This window comes from Myxine glutinosa, chromosome 2 (assembly GCF_964187855.1).
Source record: "Myxine glutinosa chromosome 2, kmMyxGlut1.1, whole genome shotgun sequence".
Taxonomy (NCBI): Eukaryota; Metazoa; Chordata; class Myxini; order Myxiniformes; family Myxinidae; genus Myxine; species Myxine glutinosa.
The window spans coordinates 206,347,414-206,374,161 of record NC_136262.1 but is presented as its reverse complement, the minus strand read 5'-3'; the positions used below and the strand labels follow the sequence as shown (position 1 = coordinate 206,374,161).

Here is a 26,748-nt window from a genome sequence, read left to right as displayed (position 1 = left end):
GGTACTAAGTCCACTACTATTTGTAGCTGTGATGGAGGTGCTGGCTCAGACCGTAAAGGAGGGTTTACCGTGGGAGTTGTTGTATGCAGATGATCTGGTGTTGATTGCGGAAAGTATGGATGGACTGAAGGAAAAGATGAACAAGTGGAAGGAAAGTATGGAGACAAAAGGTCTGAAGGTGAATATAGGAAAGACGAAGGTGATGGCAAGTGGTAAAGCATGTCATTATTGTGGTGAGGTGGAAAGAACTGGGAAGTGGCCATGTGCTGTGTGCAGGAAGGGTGTCGGAGTGAACTCCATTCAATGTACAATGTGCGCTGAGTGGGTTCATCAAAAATGTAGTGGTCTGAGAGGGTCATTAACCAGTGTGGCAGCTACATTCAAATGTAAGGTGTGCACAGAGGGAGCTGCAGATGGAGGAAATGTTGAGTTGTATCTTGGAGACGGCGTGAAGCTGGAAGGTGTGAAAACATTTTGCTATCTCGGAGACATGCTGAATGGAGAAGGTGGATCAGACTCGGCAACGGTTGCTAGAGTGAGATGTGCATGGAAGAAGTTTCGGGAACTGAGTGGCGTGCTGATGAGGAGGGGAGTGTCGTTGAAGCTGAAGGGAAAGGTGTATGCTGCATGTGTGAGAAGTGTTGTGATTTATGGGAGCGAGACATGGGTCATGAATGTAGAGCAGCAACGAAGGCTGGAAAGGGTGGAAATGCGAATGGTTCGGTGGATGTGCGGAGTGTCGCTGAGAGAGAGGAAGACAAATGATGAATTGCGAAAGATGATGGGAATAGAGCCTGTGATTGATGCTGTGAAGAGGAACAGGTTGAGATGGTAGATGGTTTGGTCATGTGTTGAGGAAGGATGAAAGTGACTGGTTGAGAGAGTGATGGAAATGAATGTAGAAGGAAGTAGAGGACGGGGAAGACCGAGAAAGACTTGGCTAAAGACGGTGGAAGAAGACGCGGGCAAGGGGGTTAACAAGGAGAGATGCAGAAAATAGGGCAAAATGGAGAAGATTGTCATGGGGACCGCAAGGCTAACCCCCGCTCTTGCAGGGAAAATGGCCTTAAAATGCATGTTGTTGTTGTTGTTGATGTGTTGTGTACCACATGACCTATGGCGTCATGATTATCATTCAAATATTCTACACGAGGAAGCGCTCCGATAGTGAAAATGTTGTGTCCATCAGACCAACAGTTGCTGAAAAAAAAATCATAATGATCGGATGGATGTGTTGCATTTGTCGAATTATGGCGTCACAACGAAGGCACCGATGACATAATCATTAACATATCTTATTCCCCATGGGGAGTAGTTGACAATGAGCCAGGTCTCAATTATTTTCCATGCAGTGGTTTCAGAGATATAGAGTTGCAAAGTTTTTCCAAGATGGTGCCTGTACCACATGACCTATGATGCCATGATTATTATTAAAATATTATTCATGAGGAGGCACTGCTATGGTAAATAGCATTTATTGGGTTGACTCGGTGCTATATATTGTTTTGGGCCCTATATCTCAATTAAGAATCTTCATGCCTGATGTTTGTGTGCTTTATGATGTCACAAAAAACAGTAAGTTTCCTCTTGGGAATGATTCTTACGTCATCTCATCTCAAACAGATAACTTGTAAAATGGGTCATGATGTCTGGATGTCCGTCATACTGTTAACTTTTTGCCATTTTCGCTACTCTCCCTTATCACTTGATTAGCCTGGTGTTGGGCTAGCGGCTAGGGTGCCAGCTTAGGATCCTAGGATCCTGGGTTCGAATCCCGGTCGATCGCTGAATTAACGCCAGGGGGGTTGACAGCCTGTCATCCTTCCGAGGTCGGCTAATTGAGTACCAGTTCACTGGTAATTCCCTGTTTGTCGTAAAGGCAACAAAAAGGGTTGGCGGCAGGAAGGGCATCCGGCCGTAAACATCGCTTCAAAAAGGGGACCAACAAAAACAACAACAACCACGGTGCCCGAAAAAGGCCAATCCCCGCTTTGCGGGGAAAAATGGCCTCTGAAGGTTTTTTTTTTTTTTCTTTCTCCCTCATCACTTGATTGAATGTTACCCCCTCAAACCTCAGATTCCTTACTCATTCCCTATTTACCAACTGAGTGCTCTGAAACCTGATATCTACTTGATGGTCTGCAGGATCGCTCAATCTTACATTTTTGTGACCTCAACTATGACCTCAACAGATAAACATCAGCCCAATTGGGGGATAGTTTTAGCCTCAACAGAGGAGAGGGTGTTGCATTTGGGTTAGATTGTTTCTGTCTGTCCGCACAGAACGCGTATGCTTTTCTCTGCAACCGTTCAAAATTTTCAACATAGGAGCGCCTCCCCTTGTATATTTTTTATAATTATGTTGTCATAGGTCACGTAGTATGGGTGCCATCTTGGGGGTGGGGTGAAATACAAAATAAAATTTGCACGGCCATGTCTCCAAAACCACTCCATGGAAAATATTGAAACATGTCTTATTGTCAAATACTCCCCATTGGGAACAACATATTGTTGCGGATATGAGGACTGTATTTTTTTTTTTTGTGTGCTTTATTATTATTATTGTTTATTCTGCGCCTCCTGCCTCCGGAGTTGTGTAAAGATAAAAAGGGCGTCTCGGTAGTTATTCCATGAAACACCACATTGCAGGACCCGATAAAACCCTTGTTCAGTAGTTTATATCTTTATTATGTGTTTTAGAGTAAGGCCTTGTCTTCCATTAGAATGACACTCCATTGCACCGAGTAAAAGAGATAGATTCCCTTCATTCCCATTCCCAAAAACCTCCATTTCCCCTTTCGTAATGGCCAAGCCTCAATTTGGCAATTACATCCCCTCCAAAGCCGCCATTGACCACGAGGCAGGGTTGGGGAAGAAAGGCGGGTCTCCACCTCGTCATAGAGGGGAGGAGTAAGTCGGCCCCGCTCATCCAACCCAGAACGAGGGGTTTGGCTTGAGAGGGCGGAGAAAGAATGCTTGGGGGAGGTTCGCAAAGGGTGAAGGGCGGGGCCTATATAACCCGCCGTGAGGACGCTCCCCAAAAAAGGAGACAAGCAGATGAGTCCAAGAGAGTTGCAAAAAGGTCCAAGGCTGAGCTGAGCTGCGTGGTGAGGTGCAAAGGAAAGAGCTGGGTCGTCAGAGCAGAGCTGAGTTGTGAGGTCCAAAAGCAGAGGTCATCCAGGGAAGCGCAAAAGCCTGCTATTCGTCACCTTGCTCGCCAGCGGCAGCGTCTACAGCAGCAGCAGCAACAACGCTCGCCAGCCGCTTAGGGGCCTGGACGGCAGTTCGGAGCAGGGCCGCGAAGGAACGGCGGCTGCAGAACATGCGGATCGTGCTGCCGGACCCAGTGGACTTTCCTCTCCTTCCAGTCAATCCACTCTGCAATTCCCCGCGTGAGTCTGTGTCTTCGTTTGTTCTGTCCTGGGTATTAAGTAAGCCTGTTAGATAAGCTAGTAATTTGCACTGTGTCGCCTGCGTCTCATGTCCCCTGTAAATAATCGTGACTGTTCTTCTTGCTTGTGTATGTGTACATAATAAACCCCGTTACTCTTCTGTACGTCTTCTTCTTCCTCTTTGCATTCGGTCGCTTTAGAGTTTTCCAGATTGAGTATCTGTGGTGCGATACGGCCAACGTTTGGGTGAATCGGGTGAATCGGGTTTAGTCGGGGAACAACTGTTCGGCCGCGGTTACACCACCGCTCGGTAAAAAATAACATCTAATCCGCGGACCGTAACAATATATATTAATGATGTCATCGGTGCCTTCATTATGACATCATAGACAAGGAGAATGCTTGATCTGATCAGTTTGAAATTTCTTCAGTGTAATCTGCACATAAATTGTAGGTGAGAATTAAATTGATGACGTCATCGTTCACGTGGTTCGGCAGCCATATTGGATTGAACATAAATCTACGTCGTCAATAAACCACCATACCAAGCAGCAAATAAACACAAAATATAAACACGTCCTGACGACGGTCTGCAATTTCTGATTGCTCTTTCTCGTTTATTTTGTTTGACTGCCTGACAGAATAAAAAAACATTATCTCACTCCTCTCTGTGCATGTGCGATCAGGATGAATTGCAGAGCCAATTGTTACGGATCCGTCACTTCCGTCTTTGCTGTTATTATACACTTGTAGGATTTCTAGTGTCAGGTAATTTTGCTATCAAGATTTTTTTTTGTGTGAAATGGAGATGACTTTAGGAAAAGGTAAAAATAAATGTTTGTGGAGGAAAAAGAAAAACGCGGCAAAGAACCGGCAGGTGGAGGAGGAGGAGAACGGCCATGAGAGATACAGCCGTGAATCGCGTCAAAGCTGTGAGCAGACCCTTTTGATATTGGTCGCGAATGAGTTGAGGCTTCCCGTGAAAGGGATTGCCCTTGACATCGTTATATATTGCGAGTGCAATTAAACCTGTGTCTCAGGTTTTATTACTAAGCGTGTTATTGTTGGAAAAAAAAAAAAAACACAAGAGCCTCCAGTATGGGCCTATACGCCATTTTGTCCTCAAAGAAGAGGCTGTCCGCTTGGTGCATCTTGTTTTGCCATTGGGATTTCCATATCGACCTCATCGTGTTGATTGCCGTTGGTTTACCTATCGGCTCCATTCCCATATCGACCTTTCACCTCGTAACTCCTCATCCACAGTCACGCCAATACTTGCCTATCGATTTGCCATTCTGCATGACCTCGATCTCCAACCAGCGTGGGGATCCGTGCACGGACTTTGGGGAATGTTACATTCCACTCACAGTTGGCGTATCGTGAGTTCATTGCTTCGAGAGCATTGGGGAATGATGGCACCATCACATGTATTGTTCATTTGATGCAAGTGACATTTTCATTGTACTTTCTTTAATAGTGTTATTATTGTGTATGTGAGAGTTATTAATACAATATTACTTGTTTTGTTGTACAATTGCATTGGTGTGGTTTTACCATGGTTTATTAGAAAACGCAAAATCACAAATCTTTCTGCTGTGTTCCCGCTGCAGACTCTGAGGTGCACCGTGACCGGGGTTTGGGGAGGTAATACAAAACACAATGTACTGCTAAGCGACAGATTTGTTTTCCAATTCATATTCCGATTTGTGTTCACAATACAACATTCTATTGAAACCGAAGTTGTGCCCCAATCAAAAACCGATGTTAGTAACCAGATAAAGTGAACCAATTGCTCAACACCGCTTTTCACTTTGCGTGTGCCGGGTAATAAATGATGTTTAAACAAGTATTATACAACTAATCATAGAAGGTGACTTTATTATACTGGTAGCATACTATTGCTACAATGTTGCAACAAGTTTACATGCGAATGATAAAACTTGTGAGATTGCAATATTTTAACCGAACAGTGAAGCTTATAATCATCTCCACAAGGGGTTCCCAACCTGCTGTTCAAGGACCCCGAGGAGACTGTGAGGTCATCAATGAGAGGAAAAAAAAAAAAGAGATGTAACCTTTACCCGACTCCAAATTTGTGACTTTCTTGCTGCATTCAGTGCAGCTTCCAGGTGAGGAACAAGGTCTTAGTAGGTTGCATCTACAAAGGCCAATAGTATGACTACACAAGTACTTTCCTGTCAAATGACTCCAAAGGACCTTTGCACCAAGTGACTGTGTGTCACTTTGATCGTCATGGGTGGTGGCCTACAAATTTTTTGGTTTGGAAGAGGTCTGCATAACTGCATAACTCCACAAACTAGATTGGAAATACAAGATATTGTGGCGGGCACAATGGTCAATAATTCCGGGCACCAGTGGGTGGCGCGAACATCCGGGTGTGGAACTGAGATACATGCCCCGCCTTTCGGCCATTCGGCCACGCCCGGGGGCAAAGCGTGGCCTCGGGACATATATGCGGGCTCTAAGGTCGAGCCCGCCCAATGCTGATCTGCGAGCTTGTAATAAAGTGCTTTCGTTTGTATCCACGCGTTGATTGCCAAAAAGGTAGGCCACGAGTCGTGTGTGCACAGCACCACACTGGTGACCCCGACTGGTTCAGCCGTCGCTGACCCCCGAACGCGCCATGGCTATCAACGCCGTCGCCATCAAACTCCCGGAGTTCTGGGAAGCGCAAGCCGACGTTTGGTTTGTGCAGGCCGAAGCTCAATTCCAACTCCGGGACATCAAGGCGGACGAGACCAGGTACTACCACGTGGTCGCCGCCCTCGGGCCCAGCACTGCCGCCCGCGTCGTGTCCATCCTTCGGCGCCCACCGGGCGACCACAAGTACGAGGCGCTCAAACGTCTCCTCCTCGCCACGTTCGGGCTCACGGAGGTCGAACGCGCCGACCGCCTCCTGGACCTTCCCGCCCTCGGCGACACACGACCATCCGTCCGGATGGATTTTATGCTGTCCCTGCTTGGAGACCAGCGCCCGGATTTCTTGTTCCGAGCACTTTTCCTCCGCCAGCTACCTGTACAGGTGCGCCTCGCCCTGGCCGGTTCCAAAATAACGGAACCCCGCGCCCTGGCCGGAGAGGCCGACAAATTTTTCGCGGCCTGCGACACGGGGTCGGTGTACGGTGCTGCCGTAGTGTATCCCGGTGCGGAGGCTCCAGCGCCCCCTGCTTCCCTCGTGGCCGCTGCTACGCCCCGCCCACTACCGCCACCACCACCACCACCGCCACGGCCGACGCCGCCGCAAACCTGGTGGTACTACCATGCCAGGTTCGGCCACTAGGCTAGAACGTGCCACCCGCCGTGTTATTTTGACGGGTCGGGAAACGACCGGGCCGGCGCTCACTTGCGGCCATGAGCGTCGGCCATTCCGGCAGCCTCCTGTTCATCAGGGACACCTCGTCTGGTCGTCGTTTTCTGTGTGACACGGAGCGCAGGTAAGCGTCCTCCCTGCCTCCGCGTCCGACAAGCAAGCCGCGGGCCGGGGCCCCGCTTTGCTTGCCGCCAACGGAACATCCATCCGCACATTTGGGAAGCGTTGCCTCTCACTGCGGTTCAGAGGGCAGCGTTTCCAATGGTCGTTTGTCACCGCCAGCGTGCCAATGGCCCTGCTCGGTGCGGACTTCCTTTGTGCGAATGGGCTGTTGGTGGACGTTAAGCGTCGACGTCTCATCCAGGCCGAAACCTTCAGCTCGCTCACTTGTTCGCTGAGTGGCTCGTTGAGCAGCTCGCTGTCCGGCTCACCGAGCGGCTCGCCAATCGGCTCGCCAAGCGGCTTGCTGAGTGGTTCCGTCCCGGCGAGATTAGTTTGTTCGCTTCCGGCAGCGGACGAGTTTACCCGCCTCCTCGCCAGTTTCCCGGCACTCACGCGGCCCACCTTCTCAGCGGTGGCCGTCAAACATGGGGTGGAGCACCATATACCCACCGTCGGCCCACCGGTCTACGCCCGTGCGCGCCGCCTCGACCCCACGAAGCTCGCCGTGGCGAAAGCGGAGTTCGCCACTCTGGAACGGCTGGGCATCGTACGGTGCTCCAACAGCGCTTGGGCCTCTCCTCTGCACATTGTGCCCAAGCCCGGCGGCGGATGGCGGCCGTGCGGTGACTACCGCCGGCTCAACGATGCCACCACCCCCGACCGCTACCCGGTCCCGCATATTCAAGACTTTTCCGCCCGCTTGGCAAACACGACCGTTTTCTCTAAGGTGGACCTCATCCGGGGCTACCACCAGGTCCCCATACAACGTCCCAAAGATGGCCGTCATCACCCCTTTCGGCCTCTTTGAGTTCCTGCGGATGCCTTTTGGGTTGAAGAATGCAGCCCAGGTGTTCCAGCGGCTCATGGACAGCGTCTTGCGCGACTTACCTTTCATCTACGTCTACCTGGACGACATCCTAGTCGCGAGCGCGTCCTGGGAGGAGCACCTGCTCCACCTCCGCACGCTCTTCGAACGCCTGGGCCAGCATGGCCTGATCATCAACCCCGCGAAGTGCCGTTTCGGCGTCACCGCCATCGACTTCTTGGGGCACCGCATCACCAGGCACGGGGCCATCCCTTTACCGGCCAAAGTGGAGGCCGTCAAGAGTTTCCCGCGCCCCCGCACGATCAAGGGGCTCCAGGAATTCCTGGGCATGGTCAATTTTTACCACCGCTTCGTGCCCCGCGTCGCCCAGCTCGTGCACCCCCTGCACGAGGCCCTCCGGGGGAAGCGCGGGCAAAGGTGACATCGCCTGGACGGAGCGGATGGACGTGGCGTTTGCGGGCGCAAAGCTGCCCTTGGCCAACGCCACCATGCTGGCGCACCCGGCGCCCGATGGACCAATCGCCCTCACCACCGACGCGTCGGACTTTGCGGTGGGCGCGGTGCACGAGCAGTGGGTGCGTGGTGCTTGGCAGCCGCTGGCGTTTTTTAGACGGCAGCTTCGCCCGCACGAATGCCGCTACAGCACCTTCGACCGCGAGCTGCTCAGACTCCACCTGGCGGTCCGGCACTTCCGCCATCTGCTCGAGGGCCGCCCATTCACGGCTTTCGTCGATCACAAGCCCCTTGTGTTCGCGATGGCCAAGGTCGCCGAGCCATGGTCGGCCCGGCAGCAGCGTCATCTCTCTGCCGTGTCCAAGTATACGACGGACATCCGTCACGTCGCGGGTAAAGACAACCCGGTGGCGGATTGCCTTTCCGGGTCCGTCGCACACGCGGTCCACCTCGGGATCGACTATGCCCGGATGGCGGAGGACCAGACCGCCGACCCCGACGTCCAGGCCTTGCGGACCGCCGTCACGGCCCTCCGCGTCACCGAGGTGCCGTTCGACGTCGCGGGCACGGCCCTCTTGTGCGACGTCTCCCTCGGCCGGCCTCGCCCCATCGTGCCCGCTGGCTGGCAGCGCCCGGTTTTCGACGCCATCCACGGCCTGTCCCACCCGGGCACGAAGGCCTCCCAGAAGCTCGTCGCGGTGAAGTTCGTCTGGTATGGCCTCAGGAAGAACGTCCGCGACTGGGCCAGGAGGTGCCTCTCATGCCAGCGCGCAAAGGTCCACCACCACACCCAGGCCCCGTTGGCCCCGTTTACGGTGCCCGAGCGTCGGTTCGACCACGTCCACGTCGACTTGGTGGGACCTCTGCCCCCCTCGTGCGGGTTCACCCACCTCCTCACCATGGTGGACCGCACCACCCGGTGGCCAGAGGCCGTGCCATTGGCGGCGACGACTGCGACTGACGTCGCGCAAGCCTTCATCGCCACGTGGGTTGCCCGGTTTGGTGCCCCCTCGGACATCTCGTCCGACCGCGGCCCCCAGTTCACCTCGGAGCTCTGGGGAGCGGTGGCGCAAGGGCTCGGCGTCAAACTGCAGCGCACCACGGCCTACCACCCCCAGGCAAATGGCCTGTGCGAGCGCTTTCATCGCTCGATGAAGGCCGCGCTTCGGGCCAGCCTCCGCGACGGCAGCTGGGCCGACAGGGTCCCCTGGGTCCTGCTGGGCCTCAGGACAGCGCCCAAGGACGACCTGCGCGCGTCCTCGGCGGAGCTGGTCTTCGGACAACCGCTGCGGGTGCCGGGCGAATTTATCCCTGACTCCACGGTTCCTTGGTCCGCGGCGCAACAGCGCTCCACCCTGCAGGAGACCGCCAGGAGGTTCGCCCCGGTGCCGACGGCACACCACGGTTGCCCGCACTGCCACGTCGCCCCGGAGCTTCGCAAAGCGGAGTACGTTTTCGTCCGGCACGACGCCCACCACTGCGGCCCCCGTACGACGGGCCCTTCCGCGTGCTGGAGACCGGGGACAAACATTTCACTGTGGACATCGGCGGTGCCCCGGATCGTATCTCCGTGGACCGCCTCAAGCCGGCCCACCTCGATCTGGACCACCCCCCGCAAGCAGCTCTGCCTCCGCGTCGAGGCCGCCCCCCGGCGGTCAGGCCCCCGGCACCCCCCAGCCCGCTACCCCCCAGCACTGCACGCATCGCCAAGGGGCGTTTCGGCCAGGTCATCCGGCTTCCCCGCAAGCTCACCCTTTAGGTGCACGGGAATTCTGGGGGGGGGGGGGGGGGCGGGCGCGTGTGGCGGGTACAATGGTCAATAATTCCGCGCACCAGTGGGTGGCGCGAGCGTCCGGGCGTGGAACTGAGATACATGCCCCGCCTTTCGGCCACGCCCGGGGGAAAGGCGTGGCCTCGGGACATATATGCGGGCTCTAAGGTCGAGCCCGTCCAGTGCTGATGTGCGAGCTTGTAATAAAGTGCTTTCGTTTGTATCCACGCGTTGTGGCCTACCTTTTTGGTAATCGAGTCGTGTATGCACAGCACCACAATATATTCATTTGGGGCACAAAGCATTAGACATTTTACAGGATCTTATCATTTCCACCATGCAATAAATCAAATCAAAGCAAAGCAGAGTTACAAGACAGCAGGCAAAGAGTTGCTAAATTCCACCAACTATGGTTGGAAGCAATACAAATTAAGTTGGTTCTCACGATTCGAAATTATACATTCTGAGCATACATTAAATATCTCGGGACTCCCCAGCTGCTCCAGGAGACACATTCCAAAAACACAGGGTGTTCCAAAAAGACATGGACAACTTTAGTTGTTAATATATTTAGTACTATAAATGACACAATGATGCCCTTTGTTTTATATGATACAGAAACTCAAAGTTTTCTTTATTTTCAGGTCTGGTGTTTTAATGTAAAAGAAAATGGTGACTCCACAGGAAAAAGCTCAGTGCGTCAAATGGTTCAGCGAGATGAGATCTGACACGCAAGTTCAGCGTAATTTCCGTACAAGGTATGGAAGTAATCCGCCATCACTGACTAGTATCAGAGAGTGGTACAAGAGGTTTAAGGAGACTAGAAGTTGTCAGAAACAGAAAAGTACCAGTCGACCAAGCCCAAGTGCAGCAGACATGGAACGAGTGGGTGAATTATTTCAACAAAGTCCCAGAAAGTCAATCCAACAAGCATCCAGACAACTGGGACTACCAACCATCACTGTATGCAGGATTTTGCATAAAATACTAAAGCTTGGTGCCGATAAGGTGCAGATTCTGCAGGAAAACAAACAAAATGACGGCACCAAATGCAAGGCATTTGCCTTGCAAATGCTCAGTCGCATAGATTACACGAGTAAGGTCATGACAAAGATTTAGGGTGACGTTCATATGAAGTTCATACAGACTTGGCATTTAATATGGAATTTTTTTTTTTCTTGACTTGGGTTTACTTTCTTAACTCAGTATATCAATCTGGTGAGTTTCTTTTACACTTTGGTGATTTATTTGTTAAAAGAACCATGTCACTGATTGTCTGTCGCAGCAAGAAGTCAACAACAGGATTATATCACAGGTGGCGTGGCAAAATGTACGACAGGTGCATTTGATGATTGGCTTCACAGTCTGCTGCACTTGGGCTTGGTCGACTGGTACTTGTATGTTCTAAGACATACAAGGGTTTATGCGTTCTGTATTAGTGGAAAACAACTGCTGCACTTCTCCAAAAGTTATTGCCGCTTCCTCTGGAGATGGTCCGTCAACTCGACAATGCTGTTTGTCATGGCGTGGTGGCTTTACGAAATTACGGCATGAAACAGCGTGCTATTGCTCGGCAGTATGGCATCACTCAAGGTCAGGTGTCAAAGATCCTGAAACGAAATGCTCAGAGGGGTGTCCTTACTCCAATACCAAGGCCAGGACGTCCCCGCAGAACCACAAGGAGGGATGATCGCCAGCTGCACCGGTTAGTCCGCAATGGCCGTACCAAGTCAGTTAATCGGCTTCGGGCTGAGTGGCAGCAACTGACAAATGTGCCTGTATCCAGAAGGCTAGTCAACCAACGACTGGTTCAAGCAGGCTATCGTGCCAGGCATCCCCTGAGAAAGCCACGCCTGACCAGACAACACCGCCCGCGCCGATTGCAGTGGGTCAGAGAGCACCGTCAATGTCAGCCAGGACACTGGAATCACGTGATCTTCAGTGACAAGTCTAGATTTCTGGTCTATCGTCAAGATGGCCGCGTCCAAGTGCGCAGACAAGTGCATGAAGCCTACAACAAAGATTGTATAGTGCCAAGAGTCCAAGCTGGAGGTAGTGGGGTGACCGTTTGGGCTGCTTTTCATGCAGGGAGCAAAACTGACCTTGTTGTTCTGAATGGAAACCTGAACCAGTTCAAGTACAGGGCCATTCTGGAAGAAACATTGCTTCCATTTGCTCGTGCAGCCTTTCGAGAAAACTTTGTCTTCCAAGATGAGAATGCACGGCCTCATCGTGCTCGCATGATCCAACACTTTCTTGCTGACCGTGGTGTAGAGCATATGGAGTGGCCTGCCATGTCCCCGGATATGAATCCGATAGAGAACTTGTGGGCAGAATTAACGCGTCAAATCGACCACTTGGACCAGCAGCCGACCTCTGTGCGTGAATTGCAGCATGCTATTGTCACTGCATGGCAAGCGATTCCTGCCCAAACCTTGGCAAATCTCGTGAACAGCATGCCTCAACGTGTACGTGCTCTCCTGAATGCTCGTGGGGGTTACACGAAGTACTGAACTGTAATTTTACTGTCCGTAATCCCAGTCGTAATTTAACTTTTGTTTTTATTTTAAAAAAATTGGCTAATGTGCAAAATAAAGACATACTTCTGGAAAACGTACAGAAGTTTAACACAGTACTGTCCATGAATTGAGTTCAATATCAGTTTACATCACTTTCAAGGATCAATTTATTTGTTTCGAAATGTCAAATGTGGTTTTTGTTTCTTTTAAAGGTCACATTAACAAAATCTAGAATAATTTCAACATAATTCCAATGAACTTTTGGTTCTAAGACATCTTGAAAAGTAAGTTCACCCCCACAAAAAAAATATTCCATATGAAATGCCAAGTCTGTATAAAGGGGCGCCCTACATCTGGCAAATAAAATACATTTACTTCTTCATGCAGCTGTATGAATCAAATTGGCAGCCCTTTATATGAACTTTTCTGGAGCATTACTTGGTTCCTCCACAAAACACAAGGGCTGTCCAGCATGCACACGAGATTTTTTGAATGCCCCCTTATTTTGTTTTTTTGTTTGGCATTTTCTACAAGCTACGGAATGTCCCTTATTTTCTATACTTTGCCATATGGAACATATCCTTATATAAAGGGGCTTTTTCTGTGCCCCTGGCATTTTACCCAAGAACATATTACCGACTAAAGTTGGCCAGATATTTTTGGAACACCCTATATACACTTCCTGCAATGCAGTAAAATACTGGCACACGATCATCAAGAAACTCCTCGAAGTTTCCCATCTCTCAACCAAGATTTGCATTAGTCCCTCAAGCAGACTCTATAGCTGCGGACTACAATATAAATAGGATGTAATAAAGGCAAGATAGGGTTTAAAGGTGAAGCTCGGTTAAAAGACAGGAAGCAAGTTGTGTACGAGGGCTGAATCATCAAAATGTTCCCTGGAGATATACAGCCTTCGGCATCCTCCATAACAACTCCATAATGGTTCCCTGGAGATATCTTTGACCGTTTGCATCGTCAAGACGCATCAGCATAATTTTTTACAGGTAATCAAATCTCAGTTTTATTACATTCAATCTTGTGGCCAGATGTCCATCATCATCACGAATTACCCCATAACCTGCAAAATTAGCACTTGAAGCAGATGAATTCAGGTTTTATTTACCATACAAGCAAATGATACAGTATGGATACGTTTTATTACCTCCGTCACCAAAGGTGGATGGAGGTTATGTTTTCACCCCTATCTGTCCGTTTCACCATTTGTTTGTTTGTGAACAAGATATCTCAAAAAGTTGTGGACGAATTCGGACAAAATTTGGCAGAGAGGTAGCGTATGTGACAAGGACGAAATGATTAGATTTTGGTGAAGATCCAGATTCGGCTCCAAGAATTTTAAAAGTGATTTTTCACCATTGGGAGATGGAGCCAAAAACGATACGTAGCAGGATATCTCAAAAAGTTATGGACGGATTTGGACGAAACTTGGTGGACTGGTTGTGTATAAAAACCACCGTTTAGAGGCCATTTTTCCCCACAAAGCGGGGGTTGGCCTTTTTCGGGGACCGTGGTTGTTGTTTTTTTGGTCCCCTTTTTGAAGCAATGTTTTACGGCCGGATGCCCTTCCTGCCGCCAACCCTGGTTGTCGCCTTTTTACGACACACAGGGAATTACCAGTGAACTGGTTGTGTATGACAAGGAAAAATCGATTCGATTTTGGTGAATATCTGAATATGGATTCGGATATGGGAATTATTTAATTTCTCAAGTGATTCTTCACCATTGAGAGAAAGGGGCCAAAAACGATACATAGCAGGATATCTCAAAAAGTTATTAAATGGATTTGAACAAAACTTGGTGGACAGGTTGTGTGTGTGACAAGGAAGAATCGATTCAATTTTGATGAAGATTCGGATCCGGATCCAGTGAGTAGAATTTTTTAAGTGACTCTTCACCATTGAGTGATGTGACAAGAGCAAGCCAATTAGATTTTGGTTTGGGACTGGACCCAGATCCGGCCAATCAGTGGGATTCAAAACGTAAACTGTTCAGCCTGGCGGAGGTATCCTCTCCACAGTGTCATTCTAGTTTTGACTGTTATACAACTTATTTTGGCACTGGGTTGGACATTTACCAAGAAAAGGCAATGGATGGAAGAGAAGATTCACAAATGGAAGACCGAGAGAAGCATTTCTGGATATAAAAAAGCAGAGGAAGAGAAAGGCCAAAGAAGAAAACATGACCAAAGATTCGATGGAGAAAATAGATAATTGCATCTGGGGTATAAAAGAGAATGGGTGAGTGAAGTAAATCAGTTGTATAACCATTAGTTCTGTACTTTCAACTGCTAAATAATCTTTAACCGATAAAATATCTAACCAGTTAAATAAAAAATGCTATGAAATAAGATTGGGAATTCGAAGAACAACAACACTTTATTTTGCAGATACATTTGTTGACCTGCTTACCTCCCCCTCCACACCACCCCTGCCCCTCAAGTATGTGTGTACAATTAATTTTAATTTGGTTTAAGATTCAACATTTGTGCAAGGTTTTTTTCAGAAAACATGAAAAAGAAGAGGAAAGTTTTTTTATTACAAGTTGTAAATAATACACACACACACACACAAAAAAAAAATCAGACTGTAAACACTGGCAAACCTCGATAGCAACCTTTATCTCAGGTGGGAAGTCCAACTTTTGCTTTCATCTGGTAATGCCGCATGTTGACAAAAAACTCCGAGTGAACAATTGAAAGATCACTTGCCATGATATTTGTGGTGCACGTACCGAGGCTTGCGGCCTTAATGCTTGAAATCAATTTATATTTTCCAACAACTTTTGATTGTACAGGATGGTTTTGTACTTTGTTGGATCACATCAACAATGACAATCCTTTTGCTTCCATGACACTTGAGATATCGCGTGGAGGCCAGTTTGGAGTTGAGCATGCAGTGTGACGATGCGAACCAGTTGCGAACCCGTTGGGAAGCCAGTTGGACTCATGTAAAGGCTCGCTTTTGGTGCAGAAAGAATACATCAAAACCATTTTTTATCCAAGAACACTTTTCATGCAACGACCAACGATCATACATTCGCAAGTTTCTGCACACAAACTACGCACTGTGGGTACAAGGAAGGCAGATTTGCAGTTCCACGAAATTAAAACGAAGACTTAAAAAGTGAAGAATAAATTGCATTTGACTTCATCCAGACTAAACTTTCATTATGGCCCTTCCCAATGCCATGCCAACAATAAAACACTGATGGGATGAGCAGAATGGCAACTTTCACCCTGCCCCCACCCCCAAAATGCTTGTTCTGACCCAATTTAAATTGCCAGCAATTGGTGTTCTTTGAACCAGAATGGACTTCAACACCAGGTTGTGAGATAGGAAGAGTACATTTATTGCAGCTACACACAGTCAATTTGAAAATAGCTTCAATAAGCATTATTCTCAGCTCGTGGATATACCCATCAAGGATGGGCGATATAGGATTTGAAAGGACGGAAGGGCCACAGAACAACAAGGTCAACAATAACAACCTTGTGATGAATGAAACAAATGAAGGCAACAACTAGAGAGTTAATGGAACACCTTACATCACAAAGTCTTGAGAAAAAGGACATGGGAAGGATGGGTCTTTTCAACTTGCTTTGGATTTCTGATCACGATCTATATTAGCTTCGTTCGGGAACTTTGAATAACAGGCACAATGGCAACCATACCAAGCTGATGTGTCAAACGGAACAATCCAGAGCTGAAATTTCTGCCAGCTCTCTTCGGAGAAACTGACAATTTTGGAACGATCTTTAAGAAAAAGAATTCACTAAACAAACAGATATTTTGGACAAAGTTAGCTCTGTTGTTGCGTCACTATGTGCCATCATTTTTTTTCCTGATTCTCGCTGTTGCTCTGCACTCAGTGTGTGATTGTCAAAACAGTAACATTTTGCCCACGTACTGCTTTGGAAGTGGAAACAAGGTGATTTGTATTCTATAGTGCTCAAATATATAATGTAGAATGAAATAAAATAAGCGTTTTAATGGCTGTTAAAAAAGAAAAAAGAAAAAAAAAAAGAAACCCCATTGAATGGAGGTTCCCCGCCGATGATGCACCCTCTTTTACACCACCTAATTTAACACATTAAATTAGTTATTCATGTGTGGTATTTGCGTCCTTTATGACATCCCTAAAAACGCTAAATTTTCGTTTGGAATGATTTTCAATTTTCTTTGACTGCCAGACTGACAGACAGCCTGAAACAATTGAATTACCGCGAGTGTGCAGGTACGCATTCTGGGGAGGACGAGATTCTGTACAATTTCCCAAAATCTACTGCTAAGCTGCACGTCCCTATCCCACATTGTTCAAAATATAAAACTCAAATTAAATTACGTTGTTCTTCGATCAGAGATCAATGTCTGCAGACAGAGTGAACCAATTGCTAAACACCACTTTGCACTACACGCCCAGGGTAACAATCCCTTGATCTGAGCTTCAAGCACTGGCCACTGGAATTCCGTGACTTCAAATGGTATAGCGAAAAAAAAAAAGAGATGGACAGATTGGGAGTACTAAAGAATGCTCTTTGGAATAGATAAAAAGAGGTCAGCTCAACTGACATCAATGATGGAGAACGAATCATTATAAATGCACAAGACCAGGAACAAGTGTGGGTTCTGCAAGGTAGAAACAAAGTATGAGCCACCTCCCACCAGGATGTAAAAAAATAAATCACATCAGAGTAGCTGTATACCCAAAGGCACAAAAAAGTATGTTGAGTAATCCACTGGCACATCTGCAAAAGTCTCAATATCCCAGTTCCAGAAAACTCATCGAAACATGAACCAAAAGCAATCACTGAAAACAACGAAGTAATGCTCAGGTATGACCTAATGATCCCACCAAGTGTGAACAAAGAAAACAAAGCATTGCGACCAGATATAGTACTACAACACAACAACATGCATTTTAAAGGCCATTTTCCCTGCTAGAGCGGGGGTTAGCCTTAGGGGTTAGTTCCCTGCTAGAGCGGACCAGATATAGTACTATAACACAACAACATGCATTTTAAAGGCCATTTTCCCTGCTAGAGCGGGGGTTAGCCTTAGGGGTTAGTTCCCTGCTAGAGCGGACCAGATATAGTACTGAAGTACAAACAACAAGAAAGAGCAATCGGAGATTGCAGACCCTCGCCAGGATGTATTTTCAGGGGTTTTTAAGGCTTTTGTGTTAAAACAAATATGGCGGCCGAACCACGTGACCGATGACGTCATAATTTTTTTTTCTCCACCAGTTTATGCCAACATGGCGCTCAAGAAATTTCATCTTTATAGGATGAAGTTTTGTACTTGTCGAATTATGACGTCATAATGGAGGAACCCATGACATTATTAACATATTTTATTCCCCATGGAGAGTTCTTTACAATGAGCCATGTCTCAATTTTTTCTATTCAGCGCTTTCGGAGATATAGAGGTGCAAAGTTTTTCGATTTTTCCTGGATGGCGGCCGAACCACATGACCTATGACGTCATAATTATCATTAAAAAAAATAATTGTACAGGTGGAGTTGCACCTATGGTGAAAATTTCCTGTCAATCAGACCAACGGTTGCAGAGAAAATCATATTTATTCTGTGCAGACAAACAAACAAACAGACAAATGGACTCAAATGCAATACCCTCTCCTCTGGCGAGGGTAAAAAGCATGAACATCACGAGGGGTGGTGCAACAAAAGTCACAGCCCTGCAACACAAAGGCATGCACCTGAATGCAGTCAAAACAAAATGACCAGGGAATGGACACAACACTCCTAACAATCAGGGACAGAATGACAGCAGTCCTCAATATCGTGTGTGTCCTCCCTGAGCTGTGATGCAGGCTGTACACCTCCGACGCATGCTCTGTACCAGGCGTCTGATGCGGTTCTGGGGAAGTCTGTCCTACTCCTCCTGCAAGCCTTGAGTGAGCATTTGCCGATTGACAGCCGTTGAACTCCTCGATGCAAGACGTCAACCAAGCTCTTCCCATAAATGATCAATGGGATTGAGGTCAGGGGAATAAGGCATCCAAGGCATCACTTCAACACCCTGTTCCTGGAGGAAGTAGGTGGTCAGGCGAGCAGCATGGAGTTGAGCGTTGTCCTGCTGGAAAACTGCGATGTCAGGATGAGCCTGGAGAAATGGCAGCAGATGAGGTCTCAAAACTTCATTGACATAACGCTGACTAGCGAGATTGCCTTCGATGACGACCAGAGGTGTCCAGAAACGGGTGGAAATGCCGGCCCATACCATCACATTGGGTCCTCCCAAACAATTGACCTGGCGAATACAGCATGATGCATTCCTTTCCCCACCTCTGCGCCATACCCGTTGATGCCCATCAGCAGCATGGAGGCAAAATCTGGACTCATCGCTGAACAAGACTGCATTCCACTGTTGCTGTATCCAGCGGCGATGCTGCAGACACCATCTTGGTCTGTTCCGCCGATGCACTACGTTCAACACAGGACCTCTGCAAGGACGTCTTGCCACCAGGCCACGACTTCTCAAGCGCCTCCGCACAGTAGAGACACTGATGCAGTTGTTGTGGCGACCTTTTGCAACTGCAGCTATTTGCGTCGCAGGGTGGAAACGATCACGAAGATGCTGCAGCACAATCCAGCTGTCTAGGTTTTGGGCGGTTACCCATGGTCTTCCTCTTCGCAGACCATCATTCACAGTTCCAGTTTCACTGTAACGCCTAGCCAGGTTGGAAATTGCAGGCTGTGAGCAACCAAGATGTTGGGCAATTGTTCGCTGGCTTACACCAGCCTCAAGCATCCCAATTGCCCTTAAACGTTGTTCAGATGTCAGGCGTGGCATCTGAATTTTCTTGTTGTTTTCCCTGTCAGAAGGCTCTAGTGACTATAGACAGCAGTAAATGAATGTCTATCCACAAGTACTGAAGAATTTTATTTTGAGGGTCATTATTTAAAGGGAAAGATTCCTATACAGAACCACTCAAGCATGCCATTATTGATCAACCAGGTGATTGAAGTGAAGTTCCCATTACATAATCAGCCATTACAATTGAAGAAAGGTGTTTGTAAAGCTGCACATTTCAAAAAATGAAAGTGATACTTTCTTTTGATGTTCAGTTTATATGTTTATCCACCAGTCTGTCTGTCCTGATGTCTGTCCGTTCATGGTGGGGCTTCAAAATCAAATTGCTGCCTTTTTTTCTGCTCTGTTGCAGTTCTCAGGCCTCACAGCCTTCTGGTGTACATGAACCGCTGCAAGTTGCCTGCATCGGTGCTGCGGTTACCCGAGTGGCTGTACATGTGGATAATTGGAGAGACAAGTGTTTCTTGAGAAGAATAAGTGGCATGTTTGTGGGGTCTCGAGTTTTGATTTTATTAATGATTAAAACTTTCCCATGCTTTGAGGCCTCACAAAGTTCAATCCTTTCGGGCTATCCCACGATTCACTCTTATGATATCATTTTTGACTGACACTGACATTGTTTAAAACTAGACTAAAACATATCCCGAGAAAAATCTGACAAAATTAGACATTTGCTATGGTAGGTGGTGCTATGATAGGTGCTATGGTAGGTGGAGTCAAGCGACAGATGTGGGTGTGGTTCAACAGCTGTCCAGCCAATGGGTGCATATTTCAAAAATCGACCGCCAAAAAGAACCACAACAGCAACGCAAGGCTATTGTAGATCTGCTACATGTTGCAGGTAAAAATGTATTTTAAATAACTAAATAGATGTGCGGCTTTTGGACCTATCTCCTTGGGGAATTGCTTATTCGTACGGTCTATTTGAAGTGTGTTTGCATTTTTAGAGGTTCCTCGAGGTGTCCTCATTTAAATTGGGAGAAGTCTGGAGGAGAATGAATACCCAGGTGAAAAATCCCATAGAAAACCAACAGGACAAATCCCATAAAAATGCCATGGGAAATTGGACCAGAAGGATCGACTGATTTTAATCAGGAAAGTGAAATACTGGATCAGTAGAAAATACCAATAAATAAACCAGTAAATCAATGGGACCAGTAGGTGACCAATAGAATACTGATATATAAATGAACAAGATTAAAATTAACCAATTGGCATATGTGGGAAATTTACATGCCCAGACAGGGAAATGAACCCAGATCTTCTGGTGAACTGTACCAGTGCTCTGCCCCCCCCCCCCCCCCCCCCCCCCGAGCTATCTGCTTTCTGGTTGGCAAACAACTTAATTCACGTAAACGACAAGAAAAGAGCAATCAGAGAGTGCAAACCCTCGCCAGGATGCATTTTCAGTGGTTTTTAAGGGTTTTGTGTTAAAACAAATATAGCGGCCGAACCACGTGATCGATGACGATCACGTCAGCATTATTATTTTTTTCTCCACTACTTTATTCCTAGATTATGCTCAAGAAATTACATCTTGATCGGATGACGTTTTGTACATGTCAAATTATGATGTCATAATGGAGGCACCTATGACATCATCATTCACAGATGTTATTCCACATGGAGAGTTCTTTACAATGAGCCATGTCTCAATTTTTTTCTATTCAGCGCTTTTGGAGATATAGAGGTGCAAAGTTTTTCGGTTTTTCCAAGATGGCGGCCGAACCGCGTGACCTATGATGTCATAATTATCATTAAAAAATTATACAGGTGGAGTTGCACCTATCGTGAAATTTTCCTGTCAATCGGACCAACGGTTGCAGAGAAAATCATATTTATTCTGTGCGGACAAACAGACAAACAAACCGACAAACAAACGGACTCAAATGCAATACCCTCTCCTCTGGCGAGGGTAACAAAGACTCTACACGGAAACCCTGTTATGAAGAACATGGCGACAACTCAATTCAATATGGAACTGTGCGTTTTGCATTTGTTTATAATAAAATACAACGAAGGTTTTTTGTTGGTCTTTGGGTTTTCAGAACAGTACAGTTAAATATAATGGTTTCTACAGAACCAGTTGAACTTAAAGGTTTGTATTGGTTTCACCCGAATCTGGTTTGGTGGGGGGGGGGGGGGGGGAGAGGAGATAAGATGGGGTGGGGGGGGGGGGGAGAGGAGATAAGATGGGGTGGGGAGAGGAGATAAGATAGGGGGGAGGAGGAGAGGAGATGGAGGGGGGGGATGGGGAGGGGGAGTGGAGAGAGAGGAGATGAGATAAGGAGGGGAGAGGAGATGATGGTCACAAGTGTGCCTCAGTGTCTGGGTCTTCAGTTGAAATCCTCAGCATCATCTCATTTTGGCCTTTCAACCTCAATACGGTCAGCTAAGGTGGGCCAGCAGGGGCACATGCAGCAACTACACTTAGATGGGTACGTACCCCCACCCACTCCCAGTCAGCAAGAACACAAACGACAACAAAACAACAGCTTACACTCCAAGAATCCAAATCCCCGAAAAAGAAAAAGAAATGATGGAGCACATGACAAACCCATATAACCTTCACCACTCAACAACAAAACACCCACAAACACAAACACCCAACCAACCACCCAACCTTACAACATCCACCACTCAACAGCAAAACACATGCAAAAACACAAACACACATGCAAAAACACAAACACAAACATGCAAAAGCACAAACACAAACATGCAAAAACACAAACACACATGCAAAACCACAAACACACATGCAAAAACACAAACACAAACACACACGTGCAAAACCACAAACATGCAAAACCACAAACATGCAAAACCACAAACATGCAAAACCACAAACATGCAAAAAAACACACACACACACACACACACACACACACACACACACACACACACACACACACACACACACACACACACACACACACACACACACACACACACACACACACACACACACACACACACACACACACACACACACACACACACACACACACACACACACACACACACACACACACACACACAAACCAACTAGCCTAATAACATACACCACTCAAAACAACAGCCATAAACACCTCCATTTTTTTCTTCCACTCTGTCACTACCATACCCCTTTTGAGCTAAAAGAACCACCACACACTCAACCTCCACCTACACTGTTCGACGTGCCTCCATAAACTACCTCCAAATCCACAGTGAGCCTTTCAAGGCAGCCTCGCCACTCTCAAGGCAGCCACCCTCTCGCACATCCTCCTCCTTTCCATTCCACACACTCCAAGCCGAGCAAGAAATGCACGCAAGGAATTGCCAATATATCCTCTACACCCCACCTCAAATGAATATAGAATGAAGAATGATCGTTTTAAGGCCATTTTTCCCCGCTAGAGCGGGGGTTAGCCTTGCGGGCCCCATGACAATCATGGTTCCCTGTTTGAGGCAATGTTTTTATGGCCGGATGCCCTTCCTGATGCCAACCCTTGGTCACGCTCTTACGATGCACAGGGATACCGTGTACCTATTCTAAATCTGGGTACACACCGTGATTATTCATCCCAGCAAGCTGGTACTCAATTTGCCGACCTCGGAAGGATGACAGGCTGAGTCAACCCCCCTGGCGTTAATTCAGCGATCGACCGGGATTACGAACCAAGGATCCTAGGATCCCAAGCCAGCACCCTAACCGCTAAACCAACACCAGGCTACCTCACCTCAAATGGTCGACAAGAAACTCGCCAAACCCTTTTCCCGACACTCTGCCTCCAGCTCACTGTACTTTTCTCTCTGCCTCTCATGCACCTCCTCCATGTTCTCTTCCCAAGGTACAGACACAATTCCCCTAAGATGACCCGTCTTGTTGCACCTGACCAGATGACAATGTCAGGCCGCAACCTTGTCACACAGATCTCCTCTGGGAATACCAATTGTGGCTGTAGGTCTGCCACCACCTGCCAATCACAAGCATCTGACAGTCCTCTTGCTTTCCACCTCCTCCTCCTCCTCTTTCCACCTCTTACCACTTGGCCCTCTTTGACAAACAACACCTCTCCCTCATCGGTCTCCTTCTCCACTCTTCTCTCTCTCTCTCTCTCTCGATCTCAGCACCTCTTGTTGCACCATCTCCACTACCACCGCCAGCACCTGACCATGTCGCCACTTGTATCTTCCTGCTGCCAATGCTACTGGGCATGCACTCAGTGCATGCTGCACCGTTCCCAAACCTCCACACAAAGAGCATCTCTCCTCCTGCAACAACCCCCACAATCTCAAGTTTACTGGTGACGGAAGCACATCATATGTTGCCCGCAACAGGAAATTCAACAATATTGGCTCCATCCTCCAAATCTCTTGCCACTTCAACATCCTCACCCGCACACCTTCACACCTAGTCCAAGCACCTTGCTTTGCCTGTCTGACTGCTTTCACATATCTCCCCTCCTCCTCCTTTCTTCTCACCTCACTCTCAACCATATTCTTCCTCCTCTCTTTCACACATGCCTTTGCCCATAGTTTATGCTTCAGCTACCCCATGATTCTCATGCTGTACCATTCCCACAACCTCCTCCGGTTGCAACTGCTCCTCCATCTCATCCACCTCTGCTCTTGCATTCCACTTCCGACATCCCTTCTTCTCTGGAAGAGCATTTTTCATCACTGGATAACTCGAATCCCACACCATAATGAATTCCCACACCCTCACCACCTTAAACTCCTCGGTTAATGATGTCAAGGGAAACCGGAGTTTTCCATCCTGACCATAAAATAAAAGGCAATGTTCGTCAAATAGCGTGGCACTCCCAACCACCTCCTCACAAACCTGCTCACCACAACCTCCATCCTCTCTACATGCCCAATCACAATATCATACATCATCAATGGCCACAATACTCGTGGCATCAATCCAAACTTCCAACACCATACCTTCAACTTACCTGGCAATCCACATCCATCAATCCTCTTCAAACCTCTCAGGAGCTTGTTCCTCACCTCCTCCACTCTTCCCACATCATTCAACTTCACTGTATACCATCTTCCCAAACTCTTCACAGGGGCCTCTGTCAATGATGAAACCACCTCCCCTCCCAGCTCAAACATGTGCATGTTATCCACCACTCTGGGGTAGACTTTGGCCGCGATTCCGCGATATTCTCGCATAAAGTTGGAAAATATCGCATACAATTTTGGCCAGAGCGATAAAAAAAAAATCACATAGAGTGTGTCAGTTGTTGCGGTATAGTTTTCAGGCGAAAGTTTCAAATCGTGTACTTACTACTGCTTTTGTCAGGTCTGGAATTTGTCAAAGACGAAGCTATTCTAAACTGTAAACAGACTAGCCATTTTAATTTCGCTTTCCCGCTTTACGGTAGCCGTGACAATGTTTTGCGGCATTAAACGATGGCTTTTCGGCAACCACGTGCTCGCTGTCTGCAGCTGTTTCTGGATTACGCTTTTTCCGAAAATGCCACCGAAAAAGAGACCTCCGCAACCACAGCCTGATGGGCAAAGTATAAAACGATTCTTTATAGGTACCAGCAGTAGTTTAAACACTGAGGACAATCAGGATGATCCAGCTAGTGACCGTGTGCAGGGCGAAAGCGGGACAGTGGCCAGGGCCGCCACAGTGCAGACAGCTACTTCCGGCAAAACTTTAATAACGTTTCAAGACAGCTGGGTCCTTAAATTCGGAGACTGGCTGAAATATGATGCCGATCAGAACAAAATGTATTGTTCACTGTGTAGATCAGAGAAGTTAGTCAACAGTCTAAGTCAAGGTACAAATAATTTTAAAACGACTACAATAACCCGACATATATCGTCATCTGATCACCAACGAGCGATTGCAGCACCACTGGCGAGAAGAAATCTTCAACTCACGGTTGAGGGGGCTAAATCAAAAGAAGAGGAAAGTATTTTGACGTGTCTGAAAGTGGTGTATTGGATGTCGAAGGAAGCAATTCCCCTGTCTAAGTATAACAGCTTGCTGACCTTGTTGTCAGAGCTTAATACCCCAAATCTGGAGAATTTAAAAGTGAACAAACATGTGACATATGCGAGCAAAACTGATGATTTACTGTCTAAGGTTAAGAACATTGTTTCTTGTCTTATGATAACAATCTATCTTCAGGGAGGCGGACATTGTCATGTGATCAAACAACATGACTTTTGATGTTTTCAATCAGTATTATTAAATGTGATCAAATGTGCTAATTCATGGCAACTTATGTGTTAAACTTATCTGTGGCATGGTTAATCATTTACACAATAAAAGCCACAGGGAGTGAGATAGTCTATTTGAATACAGAAAGAAACACACAAGTCTTTGTTTTCTTGACCATATTTATTTTTAATTAATACCCCGAGAATAATGAGATTTGACGAGCGCGAGTAAAATTTTATCTCAAAACAATTTTGTATAATCCCATCGTGTTTGGAAATAATCATTGTTTTGTACACAGGGAGATTTTCTCCCATTGCTAAAATCCTCCAGGATTGGCGTCAGGAAGGGCATCCGGCCATTAAAAACATTGCCTCAAAAAGAGAAACATGACAATTACAAATACATATGGGCAGGGTACAGCCCGAAGTGGAGATCGGTTTCTGAGGTTTGGGACATGGAATGTAGGAACAATGACAGGGAGATCAGGAGAAGTGGTGGAAGTATTGGTCAGAAGAAGAGTGGACATATGTTGTGTGCAAGAGACGAGATGGAAGGGAAGTGGTGTGAGAATGGTGAAGGGTAGGCAGGGACAGAAATACAAGTTTGTGTGGCAAGGGTGCCTGGAGGGCGTGAATGGTGTTGGTGTCCTGTTTTCTGAGGAGTTTGTAGACAGTGTGGTGAGTGTGACTAGAGTGAGTGAAAGGTTGATGATGGTGAAAATGATGATTGGAAAGCTCTTGGTGAACGTCATCTCGGGATATGCTCCGCAGGTTGGTCAGAGCGATGAAAAGAAGGACAAGTTCTGGTGTGCGATAGAGAAGCTGATGGAAAACGTGAAAGATGAGGAAGTTGTTGTGGTAGGAGGAGACCTAAATGGACATGTGGGAAGGAGTATGGACGGTTTTGAGGGAGTTCATGGGGGTTATGGATATGGTGTGAGAAATGGAGAAGGTGAAAGGATTTTGGAGTTTGCTGATGGAGCTGATTTGATATACTCAGTTCCAGAAAGGGGATAATAAGCTTGTTACATACACGTCAGGTGGGTCGACGACAACTGTTGACTACCTGATGGTGCATAGGCGAGATAGGGGGCACCTCCGGGACACAAAGGTGATCCTGGGGGAGGAGGCTGTTTCACAGCACCACTTGGTTGTCTGCGACATAAGGGTGAAAGGTGCGAGGAGGGCTCGGCGGGTGAAGTCCCAACCGAGAATGAAGGTGTGGAGGTTAAAAGAGGTGACAGTAAGGGAGGCATTAAAAGAGAGGTT

At 47.4% G+C, this 26,748-nt stretch overlaps 2 protein-coding genes across 3 annotated transcripts in view; both read right to left on the bottom strand.

The window, feature by feature from the left end:
- ATP6V1B2 (ATPase H+ transporting V1 subunit B2) overlaps positions 1 to 26,748 on the bottom strand; it is a 181,931-nt gene that overhangs the window by 148,238 nt on the left and 6,945 nt on the right. The window lies entirely within an intron of this gene.
- On the bottom strand, positions 11,116 to 13,434 carry LOC144890941 (uncharacterized). The gene is made up of 2 exons (XM_078772829.1): positions 11,394 to 13,434; positions 11,116 to 11,308 (listed from the first exon to the last, which is right to left on the bottom strand). The coding sequence occupies exon 1, from the start codon at positions 12,212 to 12,214 to the stop codon at positions 11,726 to 11,728; it is 489 nt and encodes a 162-aa protein (XP_078628955.1). The 5' UTR covers positions 12,215 to 13,434; the 3' UTR covers positions 11,116 to 11,308; positions 11,394 to 11,725.

Excerpts from the sequence above, each read along its gene's own strand:
- LOC144890941 (XM_078772829.1), bottom strand. The coding sequence starts at position 12,214 with ATGCTCTACACCACGGTCAGCAAGAAAGTGTTGGATCATGCGAGCACG.